The 19,043-nt window shown below is 36.0% G+C and overlaps 1 protein-coding gene across 1 annotated transcript in view; it reads right to left on the bottom strand.

Moving 5' to 3' along the window:
* Positions 1-10,208: 10,208 nt before the first annotated feature.
* LOC128210432 (uncharacterized) overlaps positions 10,209-19,043 on the bottom strand; it is a 58,401-nt gene continuing 49,566 nt past the window's right edge. Inside the window, exons 5-8 of the mRNA XM_052914782.1 lie at positions 15,160-15,218; positions 14,772-14,902; positions 12,467-12,538; positions 10,209-10,375 (exon numbers count right to left, since the gene is read on the bottom strand). Of these exons, the coding sequence (XP_052770742.1) occupies positions 10,209-10,375; positions 12,467-12,538; positions 14,772-14,902; positions 15,160-15,218 (429 nt within the window). The remainder of the gene's footprint in view (positions 10,376-12,466; positions 12,539-14,771; positions 14,903-15,159; positions 15,219-19,043) is intronic.

Raw genomic sequence — 19,043 nt, 5'->3', positions numbered from 1 at the left:
AGGCCTATAGTATATATACGGTAGTGAATACCTTTCTTCGCTATTATCTCTGTTTCAACAACATCCTGTTTTGTATTCCATGACATATTCTCGGACAAGGTATAATCGTGTTCTACGATGTTTAAATCTTGTTGCAGGGATGCTTACATGCCTTTGTACTGGCCTTAACATACTTTAACATACTTTTACACGCTTTAACATTCATCAGTACCAATTGGAGTATTTCCTGCCTATTTTAAGCAGACCTAGATAATTTTTATGACGTTCGTTTTTTCCTAAACGGTTTTGTTTAAGTGCTTTAACGCTCATGTATCCACCAATGAGATCGTCTGATGAATTCTGATTTAATCGTTTAAGAAAGCTTCAGACGAAAATGACCGCCAAATCATTTGCACAATGTTCGCCAGTGTCTTCTTTGTTGTTGTCTGCACTTCTACTCGTATATCGGAACGTTAACACGTATACGAGGCTTAATCGTGCAATAACTAGCGTGCGGGTAGAATTACGAACGCACTTTAGTTATTGAACATTGTCATTGACAACATAGAAAATAACAGTACGTCACCCGCAACCGTCGTGATATTTATTTTATTAATTTATTAATCTCACCTTTAGTTAAGGTTATATAAAAATATCATAATATATATATATACAAATTATACAATTTATAGAACATGTATTAACAAATAGTTCAATATAATGCAGAAAAAAGACATGTGTAATACATCAGCATTTAAATAGATATATTTTAGGCTTTTAGCACATAATATAATCCTACATATTCATTCTGTAGATGATAACAAGTGTTATGCATCAACCCATAATACATCATGTAAAGTTGCCGAATATATGTATTTTATTGTTAAAATATGTTTATATCTAAAACAATATAAGTATAAAAGGCAAAAAAGTAATATGTGAAGTTGTAATACTATAAGTTACGGGGGTTGTTGGTGACCCCATATGGGATAATCGGGGCAAAGGACACCATATCTGGTGGGAGTGAAGCTCGAACTCGAATATGGTTTCCTGCGCCCCGTATATCCCATATCGGGCCACCTACTAATCCCGTAACGTATATATGACGTCGACAACCTGATTACATGTTTAAATATTTCATGTATTCATCGAAATCGGAAAAAATACGCCATTTTGGCACGATCTAATTTTGGTGACCAAATATGGCAAAATATGGGGTCACCGCGTGACCAGTCCTGGACCAATGGCGTTGCGTCGTTCATGTTGAAGGCGTGACATAGTAATTTATGTCCACATTCAAGTTTATTGGTCACATATAAATGATTTTACCTATGTTTTTTAAACACATAAGAAGATGCATCGTCGAGTGGAAATGGTCTTTCTTGTAGTCATACAGCATGATAAAAAAGTTTCAGTGTTAGTTTCAATATCTTAATTTCCAGCAAAGCGTACTTAAAAACCAAAATTTTGTTTAGCGTTATATCAGTTGCTTGAATTGCACATCCAATAGTTGTAAATTTTCTGTATGTTAGAGTTATACATTTGTAAGAACATTTCTTTATTCGATGTGTGATATCTTATTTTCTTCGTGATATTTCAAAACCGCCATTTTTAACGATACGTTTCCAAGAAATTTGCCAGAAAATATACCACAGCTGAAATAATTTCTTCTTAACGATTAGTTTAAGGACATATGTAAGACCAGATTTGTTTTTAATTCGGGTAACAACGTAGAGTTCCGCGTGCTCATTGTTTTACATTGTTAGTCACGATGTTGGAAGTAAGCGGCCGTACACAGCTCAAAATTACAATGTGTGCGCACAATGGTGTCAACTTTACAATTCATCACATTCGCTTTCAAGGTACGTGCTCGTTATTAGATATAGTTACCTATACATTGAGGGAATTATTTCTTTTGAATTTAACGTGGTTATCAGCGCAATTAGATTTAAATAACTGCGGCCAGTAGACATATGTGTATCATAGAGTACAAGAACATATTTTTTTATAATTCTCAGTCCAAGAGATCACCCTAGGGACCGAGTCGCTCGAAAGAGATAGCTCGATTAGCCAAATCTGGGGTGCGTATTGATAATGCAATAACGAAGATAGTGATAATGCGACGACGACACTATCATGATAATGCAATAACGAAGATAGTGATAATGCGACGACGACACTATCATGATAATGCAATGACGAAGATAGTGATAATGCGGCGACGACACTATCATGATGATGCAATGACGACGGTAGTGATAATACGGCGACGACACTATCATGATGATGCAATGACGAAGATAGTGATAATGCGACGACGACACTATCATGATGATGCAATGACGACGATAGTGATAATGCGACGACGACACTATCATGATGATGCAATGACGACGATAGTGATATTACGGCGACGACACTATCATGATGATGCAATGACGACGATAGTGATAATGCTACGACGACACTATCATGATGATGCAATGACGACGATAGTGATAATACGGCGACGACACTATCATGATGATGCAATGACGACGATAGTGATAATGCGGCGACGACACTATCATAATGATGCAATGACGACGATAGTGATAATGCGGCGACGACACTATCATAATGATGCAATGACGACGATAGTGATAATGCGGCGACGACGTCGACGAATATTATGAGTATTATAATGATAATGCGACGACGACCACTAAGATGATGATGATAATAATAATGATGATGCACCACGGCAATGATACTAATTATGATGTGACGATGACGACAATGATCATGACGAAATGATGATATGTAGATGTTGCTGATATTTGATGATGACGAAAGTGGTGAAGTTGGTGGTGGTGGTTGTTGTGGTGGGTGCGGTGGATGATGATGATGATGATGAGGATGATGATGAGGATGATGATGATGATCATGATGATGACTGATTCCAATCATCAACAACCGGCCTTAGTTCGGATAACGAGTAAAGTTCATACGTTTATGCACCAAAACTGTGACTGAGGGTTATTGTATTGGGAAATAGTTTGAAAATACAACTTTGACCGGTTGGATTTTTTGTATGAAGACAATTCATAAATCCATCTTTATTGTGTCAGTTAACAGTTTAATAAACAGCATTTCAAATCCATTCAAAATACATGATAAAATCTACATTTGCAGACATACTTCAAATACACAAAATTACTAAAAGAAATACAGATATTTTACAAGCTCGTCTCATCAAAACACATTATTCAACAAAAAGTATCTTAACTGGTGCAGATTGCCATAGTGGTTAAGTGTTCAGAGTTTCATGCAAATATTATCTATTATCTATTTCAATCATGTTATGATATACACTGGAGTATACACTTCATGTAGCATTCCGTGTTTATACACGAGCCAGTCAAAGTAAAAATAAATGTATTCAGAAATATCAAAAGATGCACTTAATTTCTATAAAAAGATAGTATGAATGTTTACATGATCAACCATGGTAGTGTGCGTTTTATATATTATCATAAGTTTGAATAAATGAATCATTTAGATTTTCCTATATAATTCAGAAGTGTTTTAATCCTTAGAGGAAACATGTACAACTGGATATACATCACAGTTGAAACTGTATAAAAATATATATATATTTGTAAAATCTAATGACAATGGCTTTTAAATGCCAAGTCAAACTTAAAAAATAAATAAGAAATTTCATTTCAAATAATGAAGGTTACACACAAATGCCTCACTGCCTATTTAACAGTTTAAAGTTTTATGTTGTGTTGGGATATGCAATTAATTTCAGATTCTGTGTCAATATATCTGTAGTTATCTGCTGGGTCTGGTATCTCCAGTGTATGTAGGTATAAAGTACTGTTCTGACAAAGTCTCCTAAAACACACCGGAACCTTTAAGGTGAGTATCTTGAAGACTGACTGTGAGCATATTCTAAATGTTTGAAACCTTGTGATTTTTCAGTGTCCTGAAAGAGACAAAAAGTTATAAAATATTGTTTAATACAGCACAATATAATACATTTATGAAAACGCCTTTTAATGTTTAAACTACAAGAAACACATAACTTACATTCCCATATTTCAACTGAAATAGTTGGATATTTTATGAAAATTATTGTCTTTTTAAAAAAAAATAAGTAGGGTATTTAAGAAAACATGAAAAACACCATTCTGGTGGCATTTTATTTCTTGTTTATTGTTCATATAAGTTAAATAACAATTATGTTATACCAGTTAACTGCTCAAAGTAAGATGCCCAACATTGTTTCAATATAAATTCATCTTATTGTATTATTCATAAAATTGGTTTATATCATATTGCATTTTATCATTTCCTACCTACTTTTACATTTCCCTCCAAATTGAAAATTTGAGTGAATTGACAATTGGTCACGGCCTAGTAGACAACACATTTCAATTTCAATTTCAGGCCGAAACGCAGATTAGAATTTGGATATGTGTCTAACTCAGTATCGAATAAAAACATCCAGGAAAAACAATCAGCAGAAAATAGCATCAAGCAGTATTTTTTTTAGGTTCAGATAATGTTATACATGAACTCTTCTAGATATATTTTTGACAGCTCCTGCACTAAACTGTTGACTGCCATCGTAGCAAAGTTGCGAGAGTGCTCTACCGTGGATAAGAAGGGTACCAGCATTTGGTTTCCATTCCCATTTAATGCTGCTGACGCAGGATACCAATATTTACTGGTTCCCTTCTAATTCCATTCGTTAAGTTGCGTTCGTCTATATGCATTCGTCTATCGTATATATGCTTATTGACAAATGCATACTGCTATTGATGAATATTAATTTAGCTTTCAATGGTCTTATTACAGTATATAAATACTATTAGTTATTTAGGATTTATAGTTAAGTTGTAGTTTTGTACACAATTTAGTTATTTAAATGTAAGAACTTGACACATGGCATTTGTCGTTTAGACGTTAACCCTAAGCAATAAAGTGAAGGCATCTTAGACTTGTATACATATACAAATGTTTTTTATCAATAACAAAAAGGCACGAAGCAATTGCACGAAGGCACCTGCCATTTAGACGAATGCAACTGAAATTTAAAATGAGAAATGTCATAAAGCAGCATGAATTAACTGGCGGATAATCCCTTCCATAGTATTGCAAGGTCGGACGCTCTGTGCACATTCAAGAACGCGTTTTCGGCGGTGGTCTACACTCTTGAAGTGTCTTCCTCATCGCAATTCTACGATTCGATTTTATCATGACCGTTGTAGTCATGCAGCGCGCATTGAACGCTCTGAATGTTCTTGTCAAGATTGTACAGAAGGTAAGAAATAGCACATGCTATTTATAGTCTTAGATTATCATTTTAATTTGTTGATTTAATTACGCAAATATTATATATTTCAAAAAGTCAATATCTCAGTGAAAACGGACACAATCATCTACAGGTTAAGAAATAAAATAAATCAGCAAGCAAACGTTACTTATTATATGATTTCCTCGTTCATGATCAATGGAAAAGTCCCTCTGACCGTATTTGACTTACTAGTTAAAAGTCTGAGGTACTTCGTACGAAGATTAATAAAACTGGCCCTAAATGAACTGTACATTCCTTCGTCTGTTTATTTTTCATTTGATGAAATCGCTTGTAAGTAAATTCTTTTAAAACGTTATATTGAAGAACGTGTGTATCTGATTGATAATTTTAAAGTGTAAGTATCTTTTTTTCGCCATTACTAGTAGTATGATATGCATTTACAAAAAGGTGTAATTGTTGTATTTCAGGCTGAAATTAATATAATGATAAAAGCTGTTCGAAAAGCGCAAGTGGCGGCAAACATCCTCCAGAGCGAGCGAGAGGACGCCTCTGTGTACCAGTCACTGTATATCTGTCGACATGGCCGCAAACTTTGAGGTAAACGTTTGTGACATAATTATTTACACGACAATATATATTTTACTTTATTGTATCTTATTTCACTATACAGTAAATGAACAACATTCAGTACGACCGCTAATATTAGTATCTGCATACTTGTGTAGTTCATTTTTTTTGTAAAATATGTTTGCCGATTACATACGTCCTGTATGGTATCATGTAATCATCTCGAATTTAGAATTAATCCTTAATTGATAATAATTTATTATATAGAAATAGTTATAGATTAAGTACCAGTAAGTCAATTCAAAACACACAAACACCTTGATCTTTCCTATCGAACGACGTCAAATGGACATCACATGTACCATTTTCAGAAACCAAAGTCTGGGATCAAATGGGAATCCTAAGAATTTTAAAATTTTATTTTTTTCGCCTGGAACGCATGAACATATCCTTCACCAGGCCGCTTCTTGAATAAAGTGATGTGAAATGGGATTACTGCTCCAATGACCTCAAGAATGACATCGAATCCGTTCGGAACGAAGCTGCAAGAATATTCATAGGAGCCACCAAATTTTGTAATATTGAACGACTTCTCGCTCAAACAATTAAACTGGCTTTCTATGACTTTAAGAAGGCGCCAACATAGACTTCTGCTCTTCTACAAGATGAAAAAAAACGACTTACCTCATCATACCTCTCTGATCTTACTCCAGCTCATAAAAACTATATTGTAACATAAATTTATTTCATGCTCATATTCTATGTATTCTCGCATTCATATAGAGCAACTTCATTATTTAATTGTTTATATTTGTTCGTAACCCAAACTGTCATTAGATGCTTGCCAGCAACGCTCCCTTCGATTCTCCGAGAGGTCAGCCTTTTATTGATTTGTGCCGAGCGGTCACCCGTTGATCACTGGAAGCTCGAGCGGTCATCCGGGTCGCAGGTTCGATTCCCCGCCGCCCACTAAAATAATACTAATCATCTTCAGGGAAGGATGTTAAGGGGGTCCCGTGACAGCGTTATACACTGTTGAATGTAAAAGAACCAGGGTAGCTCTAAATATGGTTACATTTTGTTTGTACAATATGCTCCCTAAACAAAAAAATGACTAACAATCTTATCGGAGCACTCGCCGGATTGACCTTGCCCACGTGCGGGTATAAATAAGCTTACATACACACGCCAATGGGGACAGACGGAAGAGACAGGAGACTTAGCAGATCAGAAATATGGCAGTCCTGTGTTGACATAGTATCCTGCCTGCAGTCTCACATTACGTGTTTGTATTCTTTTTATTCATCCTATATCATTTGTTTGTACAGTAGCGTTATAAAGTTATTCAAATCCAAATCAAGAATAGCAAAGAAGTATGATTCATACATTATGCATGCGTCATAAATAAAAACTCCGAAGGTAGAAACTTCAGTCTTTTCTTATCTTCGTTATCTCGGTATCTTAACAAAAGTTGGCCAGCACTCGCGTAGAACATTAGTATTGCATAGAATTGACAAAGTTGCAGGGAGCTATAAATTTTACAGTTGAGAAGATATGCATTCAAAAAACGACCTTTGCTTGAAAATATTGCATATGACTTAAGGTATTAGCCATGTAATAAAACTCGGGAAACATCGGGTAACATCGACATATATCGCCACTCGCCGTAACAGATCGCGACGAACATCGGGCGTATTCGGCCTGTACCGGATGTTGCTATTTTTAGAAACAGAAGGTATTTCCCCGCTATTCATAGGTCAATAATGGAATTTCTACATTGCAGTATTTAGAAATTCTGTGATGCATTTATCATGAATACACGTTTAAAATAAATAAACACTTAATGTGCACGCTGACAGTTGATTACGATACATCTAACAACTTGAGTCATTACACTAAAACATGGATTATAAGTGATTTATACGAGTAAGAGAAGATTTTCTGTCGAAAAAACGAACTGTCAATAATCAGCATGGAACTGGGATATTCAGATATTCGTATCAAAGGGCTATGGATGTAAGTATCCTTGAGCAGTTTTGTACGTTGATGTTTGTTTTTTAATTTATCTTTGGAATTCTTAAATAATTTTTGTTAGCTAAATGTTTAGACAGCGTGTTCATATTTTATATGTACTGTACTCATGTACATGTTACATATTTTTCATGTACTTATGTATATGCTACATATTTTTATATGTACTTACGTACATTATTTATGTATATGATATGAGTATGTAATCTTTAATTTGATTGTTATATCTTAGAAAAATATTAGACTTAAAATTGTGTTTAAAAATTATGTGTTTTGGTACGTGACCTATTTCTAACATACCATAATACATGTACATACCCGTTATTTGTTTACAAAATGCATATTTTCAAAATTAACTTGTGAGAAAAAGTAGTACATGGTTTGGGGCTTGAAGCCACAACTGCTTGGACACTAGCGACATTCAATTGCTTGGTGTAGGTCTCGTTAAAACCCCAGACTGTTGTGAATGATTATCAACCATACGCACAACAACTACATATATGTATGTACCTACCAACCCTTACTCTTGGCTAAAACGGATATTAGTGCAGAATGTATAATACTTGTGCATTTGTATTTTATGGTGGTAGTTTCTGTTGGTTGATAATCAGAAGTCTAATTTCTTTCAGGCAGGAAAATGACTGAATATTACTAAGTCACCAACACTGGGTTATGAAGAATTCCAGCCTGCATTAAATACTATGTTGGATCATTGAGACAGATTTGACAGCCATGTCTATCCACAAGGCAGTCGCATCTGATAGAGATGATATGAGTATTTCATATAAAACATATATGACTTGGTTTTTGTTTTTATAAACCCACTGTATTCAATAATCAAGTGGTGGTGGTGGTGGTGGTTGTGGTTGTGGTGGTGGTGGTAGTGATGATGATGATGATGGTGGGGATGATGATGATGATGATGATGATGATGATGATGATGAATTATATTTATAAATTTAATAATTTTCTTTATATATACATGTATGTATCAGCTTGTTTTTGTGTTTTTTTCAAAATAATGTCGAGAAATATTAAACTGTTTATATTTTATTGTGTATATGTATGGCAGTATAGTTATCTATACTAATTAGTTAGAAAGGCTTTAAAGTACACCTTTTTTCCTTTACAGCACTAAGCATTCTGGATGGGTAAAGTACCTGAAGGGGCATGAAAACCAAATCAGCATTGACTCAGCATTGAGTAGTTATCATCTGTGCTCTCACTACAAGTACAAACGCATGGGAACAGACCAAACTTCAAATGTTTAAGAGTGAAGAATTATTGTGAATAAATCTAAATGTTAGAATACCAATGACAAAATAAGACAGATAGACATCAAATTACCCACAGAGATTGTTTACAGGTTATAATATTAAAAAGACATTAGTTGAGAATTTTCACTCTGACATTTTTGGAGGGGCATTACCGCCCACTTAGTATTCTTGTTTACACTCATTGTTTTAAACTCTGTATTCTGAGTTAGTATTATAATTAAATTCATTTAATTGAAAAAGTACATTTTATGAATAAGTCCATTTAAGCTTTATAAATTTTTACAAGAAAAAGATTGATTTTTAAGCATTTTATTAGCTATAAAAATGTATGATTACATGACATTATGTATATTTTCTTCAAAACTATCATAAATTGTCTTCTAAATTGTTCAATAGACATCATAGATAATATTTAAAATGATTTCAGCAACTTGCCTTATATTTAACTATTTTTTATGAATTTTGTAAAACTGCTATATTTTTTCAAACATCGAAATACTGCTCTGTTCCGAAGACTCACAAGATCAATCAAAATGATTTTTTCCATGTGTATCAATAATTTGTTCGTTTGAACTTTAGTTTTCTGTTAACTGAAGTATTATTTTACCAGAAACTGTTGTGTTTATTTCATTATCTCTGATAATGCGAAAAAAAAATAAATAACTTTTTTAATTCACGGTAAAAAATCTTCAAATTTTGGATAAAAGTCCCATAGTGTACCATGATTATAACTATGTTGTCGGTTAAAGCTTTTATAAAAGTGTGTATTACGCGGCTAATACCTTAAAACAACTTTTAGCAACAATCATTTTACATATATATGTAGGCAAACATAACATCATCAGAGCATTTTCTCCAATCAATGAACGATAACTCTGTTGTACTAAATAAGCGTGTGGATATTCAAAAACACGTTATTCATCGATATCAAGTGTTGTGATTACTGGTGCCTTGAAAGTAGGAAACAACGTTAACTTATATTTTTATTATCTATTTCTTTGCTTCTACATTGGCGAAAGAAATTCAGTTTTCTCCCATGTTCACTTTCAACCGTCAATGGCTGGACCGCCGGGGTTCACGGATGGCGGAAGATGGCAGTTCGGGTCCTTAGAGCAATTGTCCCAGTATTCTCTGTCAATCCGGGCCGCCTCCGCCTCCCAGCATGTCGTTGGTGGGCAGCATAATCCTGATATGGTTCGGTAACACGTGTAACCTGCAGTTGGAACACTCGCATACATTTATAATTATATACACCTAGCCCTTTGTATAGATAAAACTTGACATTCATATTGTATAATACGCAAGGAGTTATGACGTCATTGTTTATTTCAATATTGCGCTCCGATTGGATATGCGCGACGTCATTAAATTATTTTAACCAATGATAAAAGACGTTACAAGTATGTTGTCGTTACATCTTTAAGAAAAAATACTCAATTGCAGAAGATACTACTTATTTTTAATCGTAATGAGAATTATTTAATATGTAAATTTAAGCATTGATGGCATTTTTTTTTCTTGCGTTTCTGCTGTATGAACGCAGGAGTACAAGCGAGCAAATTACCAAAACGCGCATGGAATTTGCTCGCGTGCCGTACTGCGTTCATACAGCATTAACGCAAGAAAAAATGCGATTAATCTTTTAATGAAAAAGTTTTGATTGTAATACATGAAAATATGTCTCAATATTTAACAAATGGCAACAAGATCCAGTGCTTTACTTTTAACTTTCATTGCGTTAACAATATAAACGTGGATATATTATTTAGACAGCATTCCTCACAGTAACGTGCAATTATTCGAAGACCAAAAATAACAAATATTGTATTCATTCCGTATTGATCTACTTTATTATCACAAAAAGCATTTTTAGACTTGTAAGAGTAATTCCTCATTTGAGCTTTTCAAAATATTGTGTAGTGACTTTGACATGACAGAAGTTGAAAACTGTTAATAACACAGAGAAAATTTCTAAAAAGAGACACTATGGATTGAATTGTGGGACAATATAGTAAATACATCTGCAAATGTGGCACCAGTCATTATATTAAATGCAAGAGGTGGATAAAAGATGTTTCCAATTCAAGACCTTGCCTTGACCACGAACCTATGGTTTATAGATCCGTGTCATGAAAAAGAATAGCATGACGGCCTCCATTGCTTCATGACACGTAAGAAACAGGCCAAAATCTATTGACTTTGACAATGAATTTTCACTCAAAACGTGTATTTTACATATTGAAAACTGAAAGTAAACTGAAAATTAACACCGAAATTAAATACAACGGTGCGTCCTGCAAAATATTCCCGACAAAAAAGACTGTCAACAAATATCAGTCGTTTTAAGCTGACCCGGACCTAATTGTATGCGACTACAAGGAAAGGTTGCTTGCGAAAAATGTAAAGCATGGGAATACCTTCAATAAAAATGAGAAGTCGACTTTGCAGGATGAATTTTAAGTTAAAAAAAATCAGAAATAGGGGAAATTCAGAAGTAAACATAAAATTAATCTGCGCGGCCAAATAATATGTGCGGGCGGCAAAAAAACCCAATCGTTTTTCGATTTTTAGGTGCGGCAAATCAGATCTATTTTGTTGTAGCCTTAACGATATTAAAACTGTTTTGTTTTGAGATAAACATGAGTGAATAGTTTTCATGTTGTTGTTGTTTTTATAAACATCGAAAAATGAATCTATTGCAAAAAAATTGGAAAAAATAACAGTATCTACTGTTTTGTTATTTCATATACATTGTATTGTATAACGGTTTTTAAACATATTAACAAACATTTGTTAATGAACAAACAGTTCGCGTAGTGCAGTTTAGTCGAGCACTGCATGACCATTTTCAATCAAACTCATTTAAAACTGATCAAAATAAATATTAAAGGATTAGTAAGTAAACATTGCTTCAAACTCTAAAATGCTGTAAAAATACTTCAGAAATGAAACAAAAGCAAACAGGCGCCACTATTCAGGTGTGTGAATGCAGCATGATCGAGTTAATGTGCCGAATTCGGTGGCCAATGAAAATGTACCTACATTCTTAGTCTGGTAGCAGATGTAAACTCTTACTGGTAAAATGAGCTTGGTCGTTGTGCTCACTCCACTTGCTCTAACCTTTCTTAACTAACACGATTTTACTTTATATGTTCTAATAAATTCGTTTTGTCGTACTTAGTGATCCAGGTTCGATCTCCTCAATGCGTGTTTACGTTAGGTTTTGATGTCATGAATTTACTTGTTTACGGTAATACCATGCCATCACCATGGTAACATGCTCATCGTTGATAAGATGTGTAACCTTTCTGACATCCACACCGTTCTGTGCACGCAGCTCCCGGCCCGCTCAAGGCCCTACTGCACGTCCCGTTCTCTGGAAATACAGTACCAGGGCCTTTCAAAAATACGTAGACTTTCTTATCAAGGTTATAAAGCTTTTGTTATTGTATCGAAATATTTGGTTATTACTCTACCGGCTGTATGTTCAATCGGTGTCGTAAAGCCTATATGGATCGCTCTTATATAAATTTTCCTCAGGCTACCTTGCCTTATGATTAAAACAAATGATTCGAAAAATGATTGGTGAGTTAAAACATAATCAACCAAATAATCAGGGTTCAACGATTATGCATTGGTTTATATAAAGTTCAGTCACTTGATGAATGGCTTTCTCTTACGGGAGCTTGTTTATTTGCGATGCAAAATACCTTAACCTTTGTCAGCGCGCAGATCGCAATGCTCTGTGGCCAACGCAGATGTCAGGTATGAGGCTTACTAGAGTTTCTAGCCACCAGCTCCGTTCACCAGACTAGATCGCAATGCTCTATGTATCTGGCTACTTGAACTGGAACGCTAGATTACCCTATAGATGTCAAGTTCCTGGTGCCTTTTTATCCTACAGATCGCAATGCTCTGTGTTCAATAATAAACAACCAGAAGGTCCAGACTCTAATTATTTGCCTTCAAAAGACTATTTCCGGTTTACTGTTTGATGTTACCTCGACGGCGGTCAAACACAGAATAAATCTTTCAGCTGAGCGACGCGCTTATATACTCACCGGGCGGAGGAGTTCATTATTAAAATTATTAAAATGGGTAAAACGGGCTTTGCGAAAACATGAAGGGAGACAGCTTTATTTTTACTTATACTCTTTATGAAAACAACTCCCGGTTAATTAATAATGTTTAACATGATTTCTTTAATTATTATTGTCGCTAATAAAATATTTGTATGGAATAAATAAGTCTAAAATGTAAAACTAACCTTTGAAATACACCGCCAGACATTTAACTTTGTAAGCGCAAATGGCTAATTTATAACAAAGGGCGGTAATCGTATTTTGAAACAAGCTGCTAAGGGAGAGCACTTGGTATAAAAAGGATAAGTATTTAAATGTTTAAGTATTTAAACATAAATTATAAACATGCATTGAATGCCAACAAACTGTGTTATTCATACGTGTTGAACGAACTATAAATGCTCGTGAAAAAACACCTTAATGTATGGATTGTATGCGTAATTCTAGTTAGGAAAATATATAATACCTAAATGGAACATTCCCCGAATGTATTGTGCTGAACAATCAGATATCTCAGATATATCAGATCTAACTATATCAGATCAAACTAGCCTAAGAATCTGAAGACCTGGAATATATGTCGGATCAAACTAGCCTAAGTATCTGAAGACCTGGAATATATGTCGGATCAAACTAGACTAGGTATCTAAAGACCTGGAATATATATCGGATCAAACTAGCCTAAGTATCTGAAGACCTGGAATATATATCGGATCAAACTAGCCTAGGTATCTGAAGACCTGGAATATATGTCGGATCAAACTAGACTAGGTATCTGAAGACCTGGAATATATAACAGATCAAACTAGCCTAGGTATCTGAAGACCTGGAATATATATCAGATCAAACTAGCCTAGGTATCTAAAGACTGGAATATATATCGGATCAAACTAGCCTAGGTATCTGATGACCTGTAATATATATCGGATCAAACTAGCCTAGGTATCTGAAGACCTGTAATATATCTCGGATCAAACTAGCCTAGGTATCTGAAGACCTGTAATATATATCGGATCAAACTAGCCTAGGTATCTGAAGACCTGTAATGTATGTCGGATCAAACTAGCCTAGGTATCTGAAGACCTGTAATATATGTCGGATCAAACTAGCCTAGGTATCTGAAGACCTGGAATATATGTCGGATCAAACCTAACTAGGTATCTGAAGATCCGGGCTGTATATTGGATCAAACTACCTGAGGTATCTGCAAATCTGGGCAAGCAATATATCGAATCAAACTTCCAAAAGTATCTGCAAATCTGACTCATATCTGAATTCAAACTAGCCTAAATAGGTACAGTTCAAGCTCGAATGTGGGATAAAACTGCTCAAGATATCTTCAATCTGTCTTGCATGTAGGATCACACAAACTTAAATTATTAGATCTGGCTCATACATCGAATCCAATTGTGTGAAATTCTCGTTTTAGATTATTTTGCTTTTTTGTTTAGAAAGAGAATTATGCATGATTTCTGTGCCATTAAGTATTTCGGACTGATTGTAATAGACCATAATGTAAGCACGCACTCAATCCGGGGTCCAGACCGCCCAACCATTCCTGTCCCTCCCCGTTGACCAAGTGTCCGTCCGCGTTCCTACAGCACGTAGTGCCGGGGCATTCGCTCGAACTGCTGCACGGTATCACTGGAGGCTCGTATCTGGAGAATGAGAGAATGAAACTTCTTAAGAAAGTCCTACCAAGTGCTTTGTGATGTCATGGTATTGTTTTCAAGAGAAGCAAAATGCGCCCGATACAAAGATTAAAATCTCTGTAAGCATTTTATTTGCTTTAAATTTCAACGACACGTTTGCGCACAGTCTTGTGGATAAAAATGAACTCTGTACGTGAATGTTGAATTATCACGAATTGACCTTAAATCAAAAATCTACAAGTAAATATAGACGTGTGGCACACCTGCTGCGCACATAGGATATGAGGGTCGGCACCCTAGCCCAAGTCACCTTAAACACTACCTGAAAATAAGACTAACCTATTAAAGTTTCCTATTTTGTTCCAGTCGAGAGAGAGAGAGAGAGAGAGAGAGAGAGAGAGAGTCGAGAGAGAGACAGAGAGAGAGAGAGAGAGAGAGAGAGAGAGAGAGGTTTAGGTGTGTGTGTGTGTGCGTGCGTGCGTGCGTGCGTGCGTGCGTGCGTGCGTGCGTGTGAAAAGGAGAGATTTTACTTCCAGCAGGCGTCTAGGTTACATATATCATTGTGCTACCTCAAGCCCAATATATATCCGGTTGTTACATGTAGCCCCATCCAAAAAGTTGTACCTCAAAACGTCTACGTAATTAATATGTTATTGTGTTCACTCAAGCCCCATCAAAAAGAGCTATTACTACTCAAATACGTCCGTCTATTCATATATATTATGGCGTTACCTCATGCGCAATCTAGAAAAATGTATGTAATATAAATAATTGTGCTACCGTCAGCCTCATCAAGAAAGACGTTATTATTACGTCTAGTTAATTTATACCATTGTTCTACCTCAAGCCCCACCCAGCAACATGTTACTGCTGAAATGCGTCTAGGTAATATATATCATTGTTCTACATCAAGTCCAGCCCAGCACCATGTTACTTCTAAAAAGCGTATAGGTAATATATATTTTTCTACCTCAAGCCCCACCCAGCAACATGTTACTTCTAAAATGCGTATAGGTAATATATATTGTTCTACCTCAAGCCCCACCCAGCAACATGTTACTGCTAAAATGCGTCTAGGTAATACATATTGTTTTACCTCAAGCCCCACCCAGCAACATGTTACTGCTAAAATGCGTCTAGGTAATACATGTTGTTCTACTTCAAGCCCCACCCAGCAACATGTTACTGCTAAAATGCGTCTAGGTAATATATATTGTTCTACATCAACTACCAACCAGCAACATGTTACTGCTAAAATGCGTCTAGGTAATATATATTGTTCTACCTCAAGCCCAACCCAGCAACATGTCACTGCTAATATGCGTCTAGGTAATATATATTGTTCTACCTCAAGCCCCACCTAGCAACATGTTACTGCTAAAATGCGTCTTGGTAATATATATCATTGTTTCACCTCAAGCCCCACCCAGCAGCATGTTACTGCTAAAATGCGTCTAGGTAATATATATAGTTCTACCTCAAGCCCCACCCAGCAACATGTTACTGCTAAAATGCGTCTAGGTAATACATATTGTTCTACCTCAAGCCCCACCCAGCAACATGTTACTGCTAAAATGCGTCGAGGTTATATATATATATTGTTTTACCTCAAGCCCCACCCAGCAACATGTTACTGCTAAAATGCGACTAGGTAATATATATCATTGTTCTACCTCAAAACCAACCAGCAACATGTTACTGCCAGAATGCGTCTAGGTAATATATATTGTTTCACCTCAAGCCCCACCCAGCAACATGTTACTGCTAAAATGCGACTAGGTAATATATATCGTTCTACCTCAAGCTAAAATGCGTCTAGGTAATATATATATTGTTTTACCTCAAGCCCCACCCAGCAACATGTTACTGCTAAAATGCGTCTAGGATATATATATTGTTCTACCTCAAGCCCCACCCAGCAACATGTTACTGCTGAAATACGTCTAGGTAATATATATTGTTCTACCTCAAGCCCCACCCAGCAACATGTTACTGCTGAAATACGTCTAGATAATATATATTGTTTTACCTCAAGCCCCACCCAGCAACATGTTACTGCTAAAATGGGTCTAGGTAATACATATTGTTTTACCTCAAGCCCCACCCAGCAACATGTTACTACTAAAATGCGTCTAGGTAATATATATTGTTTTACCTCAAGCCCAACTCAGCAACATGTTACTACTAAAATGCGTCTAGGTAATATATATTGTTTTACCTCAAGCCCCACCCAGCAACATGTTACTGCTAAAATGCGTCTTGGTAATATATATCATTGTTTCACCTCAAGCCCCACCCAGCAACATGTTACTGCTAAAATGCGTCTTGGTAATATATATCATTGTTTCACCTCAAGCCCCACCCAGCAACATTTTACTTCTAAGATGCGTCTAGGTAATATATATTGTTCTACCTCAAGCCCCACCCAGCATCATGTTACTACTAAAATGCGTCTTGGTAATATATATCATTGTTTCACCTCAAGCCCCACCCAGCAACATGTTACTGCTAAAATGCGTCTAGGTAATATATATATTGTTCTACCTCAAGCCCCACCCAGCAACATGTTACTGCTAAAATGCGTCTAGGTAATATATATATTGTTCTACCTCAAGCCCCACCCAGCAACATGTTACTGCTAAAATGCGTCTAGGTAATATATATATTGTTCTACCTCAAGCCCCACCCAGCAACATGTTACTGCTAAAATGCGTCTAGGTAATATATATATTGTTTTACCTCAAGCCCCACCCAGCAACATGTTACTGCTAAAATGCGTCTAGGTAATATATATATTGTTCTACCTCAAGCCCCACCCAGCAACATGTTACTGCTAAAATGCGTCTAGGTAATATATATATCGTTCTACCTCAAGCCCCACCCAGCAACATGTTACTGCTAAAATGCGTCTAGGTAATATATATCGTTCTACCTCAAGCCCCACCCAGCAACATGTTACTGCTAAAATGCGTCTAGGTAATATATATCGTTCTACCTCAAGCCCCACCCAGCAACATGTTACTGCTAAAATGCGTCTACGTAATATATATATTGTTCTACCTCAAGCCCCACCCAGCAACATGTTACTGCTAAAATGCGTCTAGGTAATATATATATTGTTCTACCTCAAGCCCCACCCAGCAACATGTCACTGGTAAAATGCGTCTAGGTAATATATATCGTTCTACCTCAAGCCCCACCCAGCAACATGTTACTGCTAAAATGCGTCTAGGTAATATATATCGTTCTACCTCAAGCCCCTCCCAGCAACATGTTACTGCTAAAATGCGTCTAGGTAATATATATATTGTTCTACCTCAAGCCCCACCCAGCATGATGTTACTGCTAAAATGCGTCTAGGTAATATATATATCGTTCTACCTCAACTACCAACCAGCAACATGTTACTGCTAAAATACGTCTAGGTAATATATATTGTTCTACCTCAAGCCCCACCCAGCAACATGTTACTGCTAAAATGCGTCTAGGTAATATATATATATTGTTCTACATCAAGCCCCACCCAGCAACATGTTACTGCTAAAATGCGTCGAGGTTATATATATATATTGTTTTACCTCAAGCCCCACCCAGCAACATGTTACTGCTAAAATGCGTCTAGGTAATATATATCGTTCTACCTCAAGCCCCACCCAGCAACATGTTACTGCTAAAATGCGTCTAGGTAATATATATCGTTCTACCTCAAGCCCCACCCAGCAACATGTTACTGCTAAAATGCGTCTAGGTAATATATATCGTTCTACCTCAAGCCCCACCCAGCAACATGTTACTGCTAAAATGCGTCTAGGTAATATATATTGTTCTACCTCAAGCCCCACCCAGCAACATGTTACTGCTAAAATGCGTCTAGGTAATATATATCGTTCTACCTCAAGCCCCACCCAGCAACATGTTACTGCTAAAATGCGTCTAGGTAATATATATATTGTTCTACCTCAAGCCCCACCCAGCAACATGTTACTGCTAAAATGCGTCTAGGTAATATATATATTGTTCTACCTCAAGCCCCACCCAGCAACATGTTACTGCTAAAATGCGTCTAGGTAATATATATATCGTTCTACCTCAAGCCCCACCCAGCAACATGTTACTGCTAAAATGCGTCTAGGTAATATATATCGTT

Source organism: Mya arenaria, chromosome 12 (genome assembly GCF_026914265.1).
Source record: "Mya arenaria isolate MELC-2E11 chromosome 12, ASM2691426v1".
NCBI classification, from domain to species: Eukaryota; Metazoa; Mollusca; class Bivalvia; order Myida; family Myidae; genus Mya; species Mya arenaria.
Note: the sequence above shows the minus strand (reverse complement) of the source record. Positions and strands in the feature narration are given on the sequence as shown.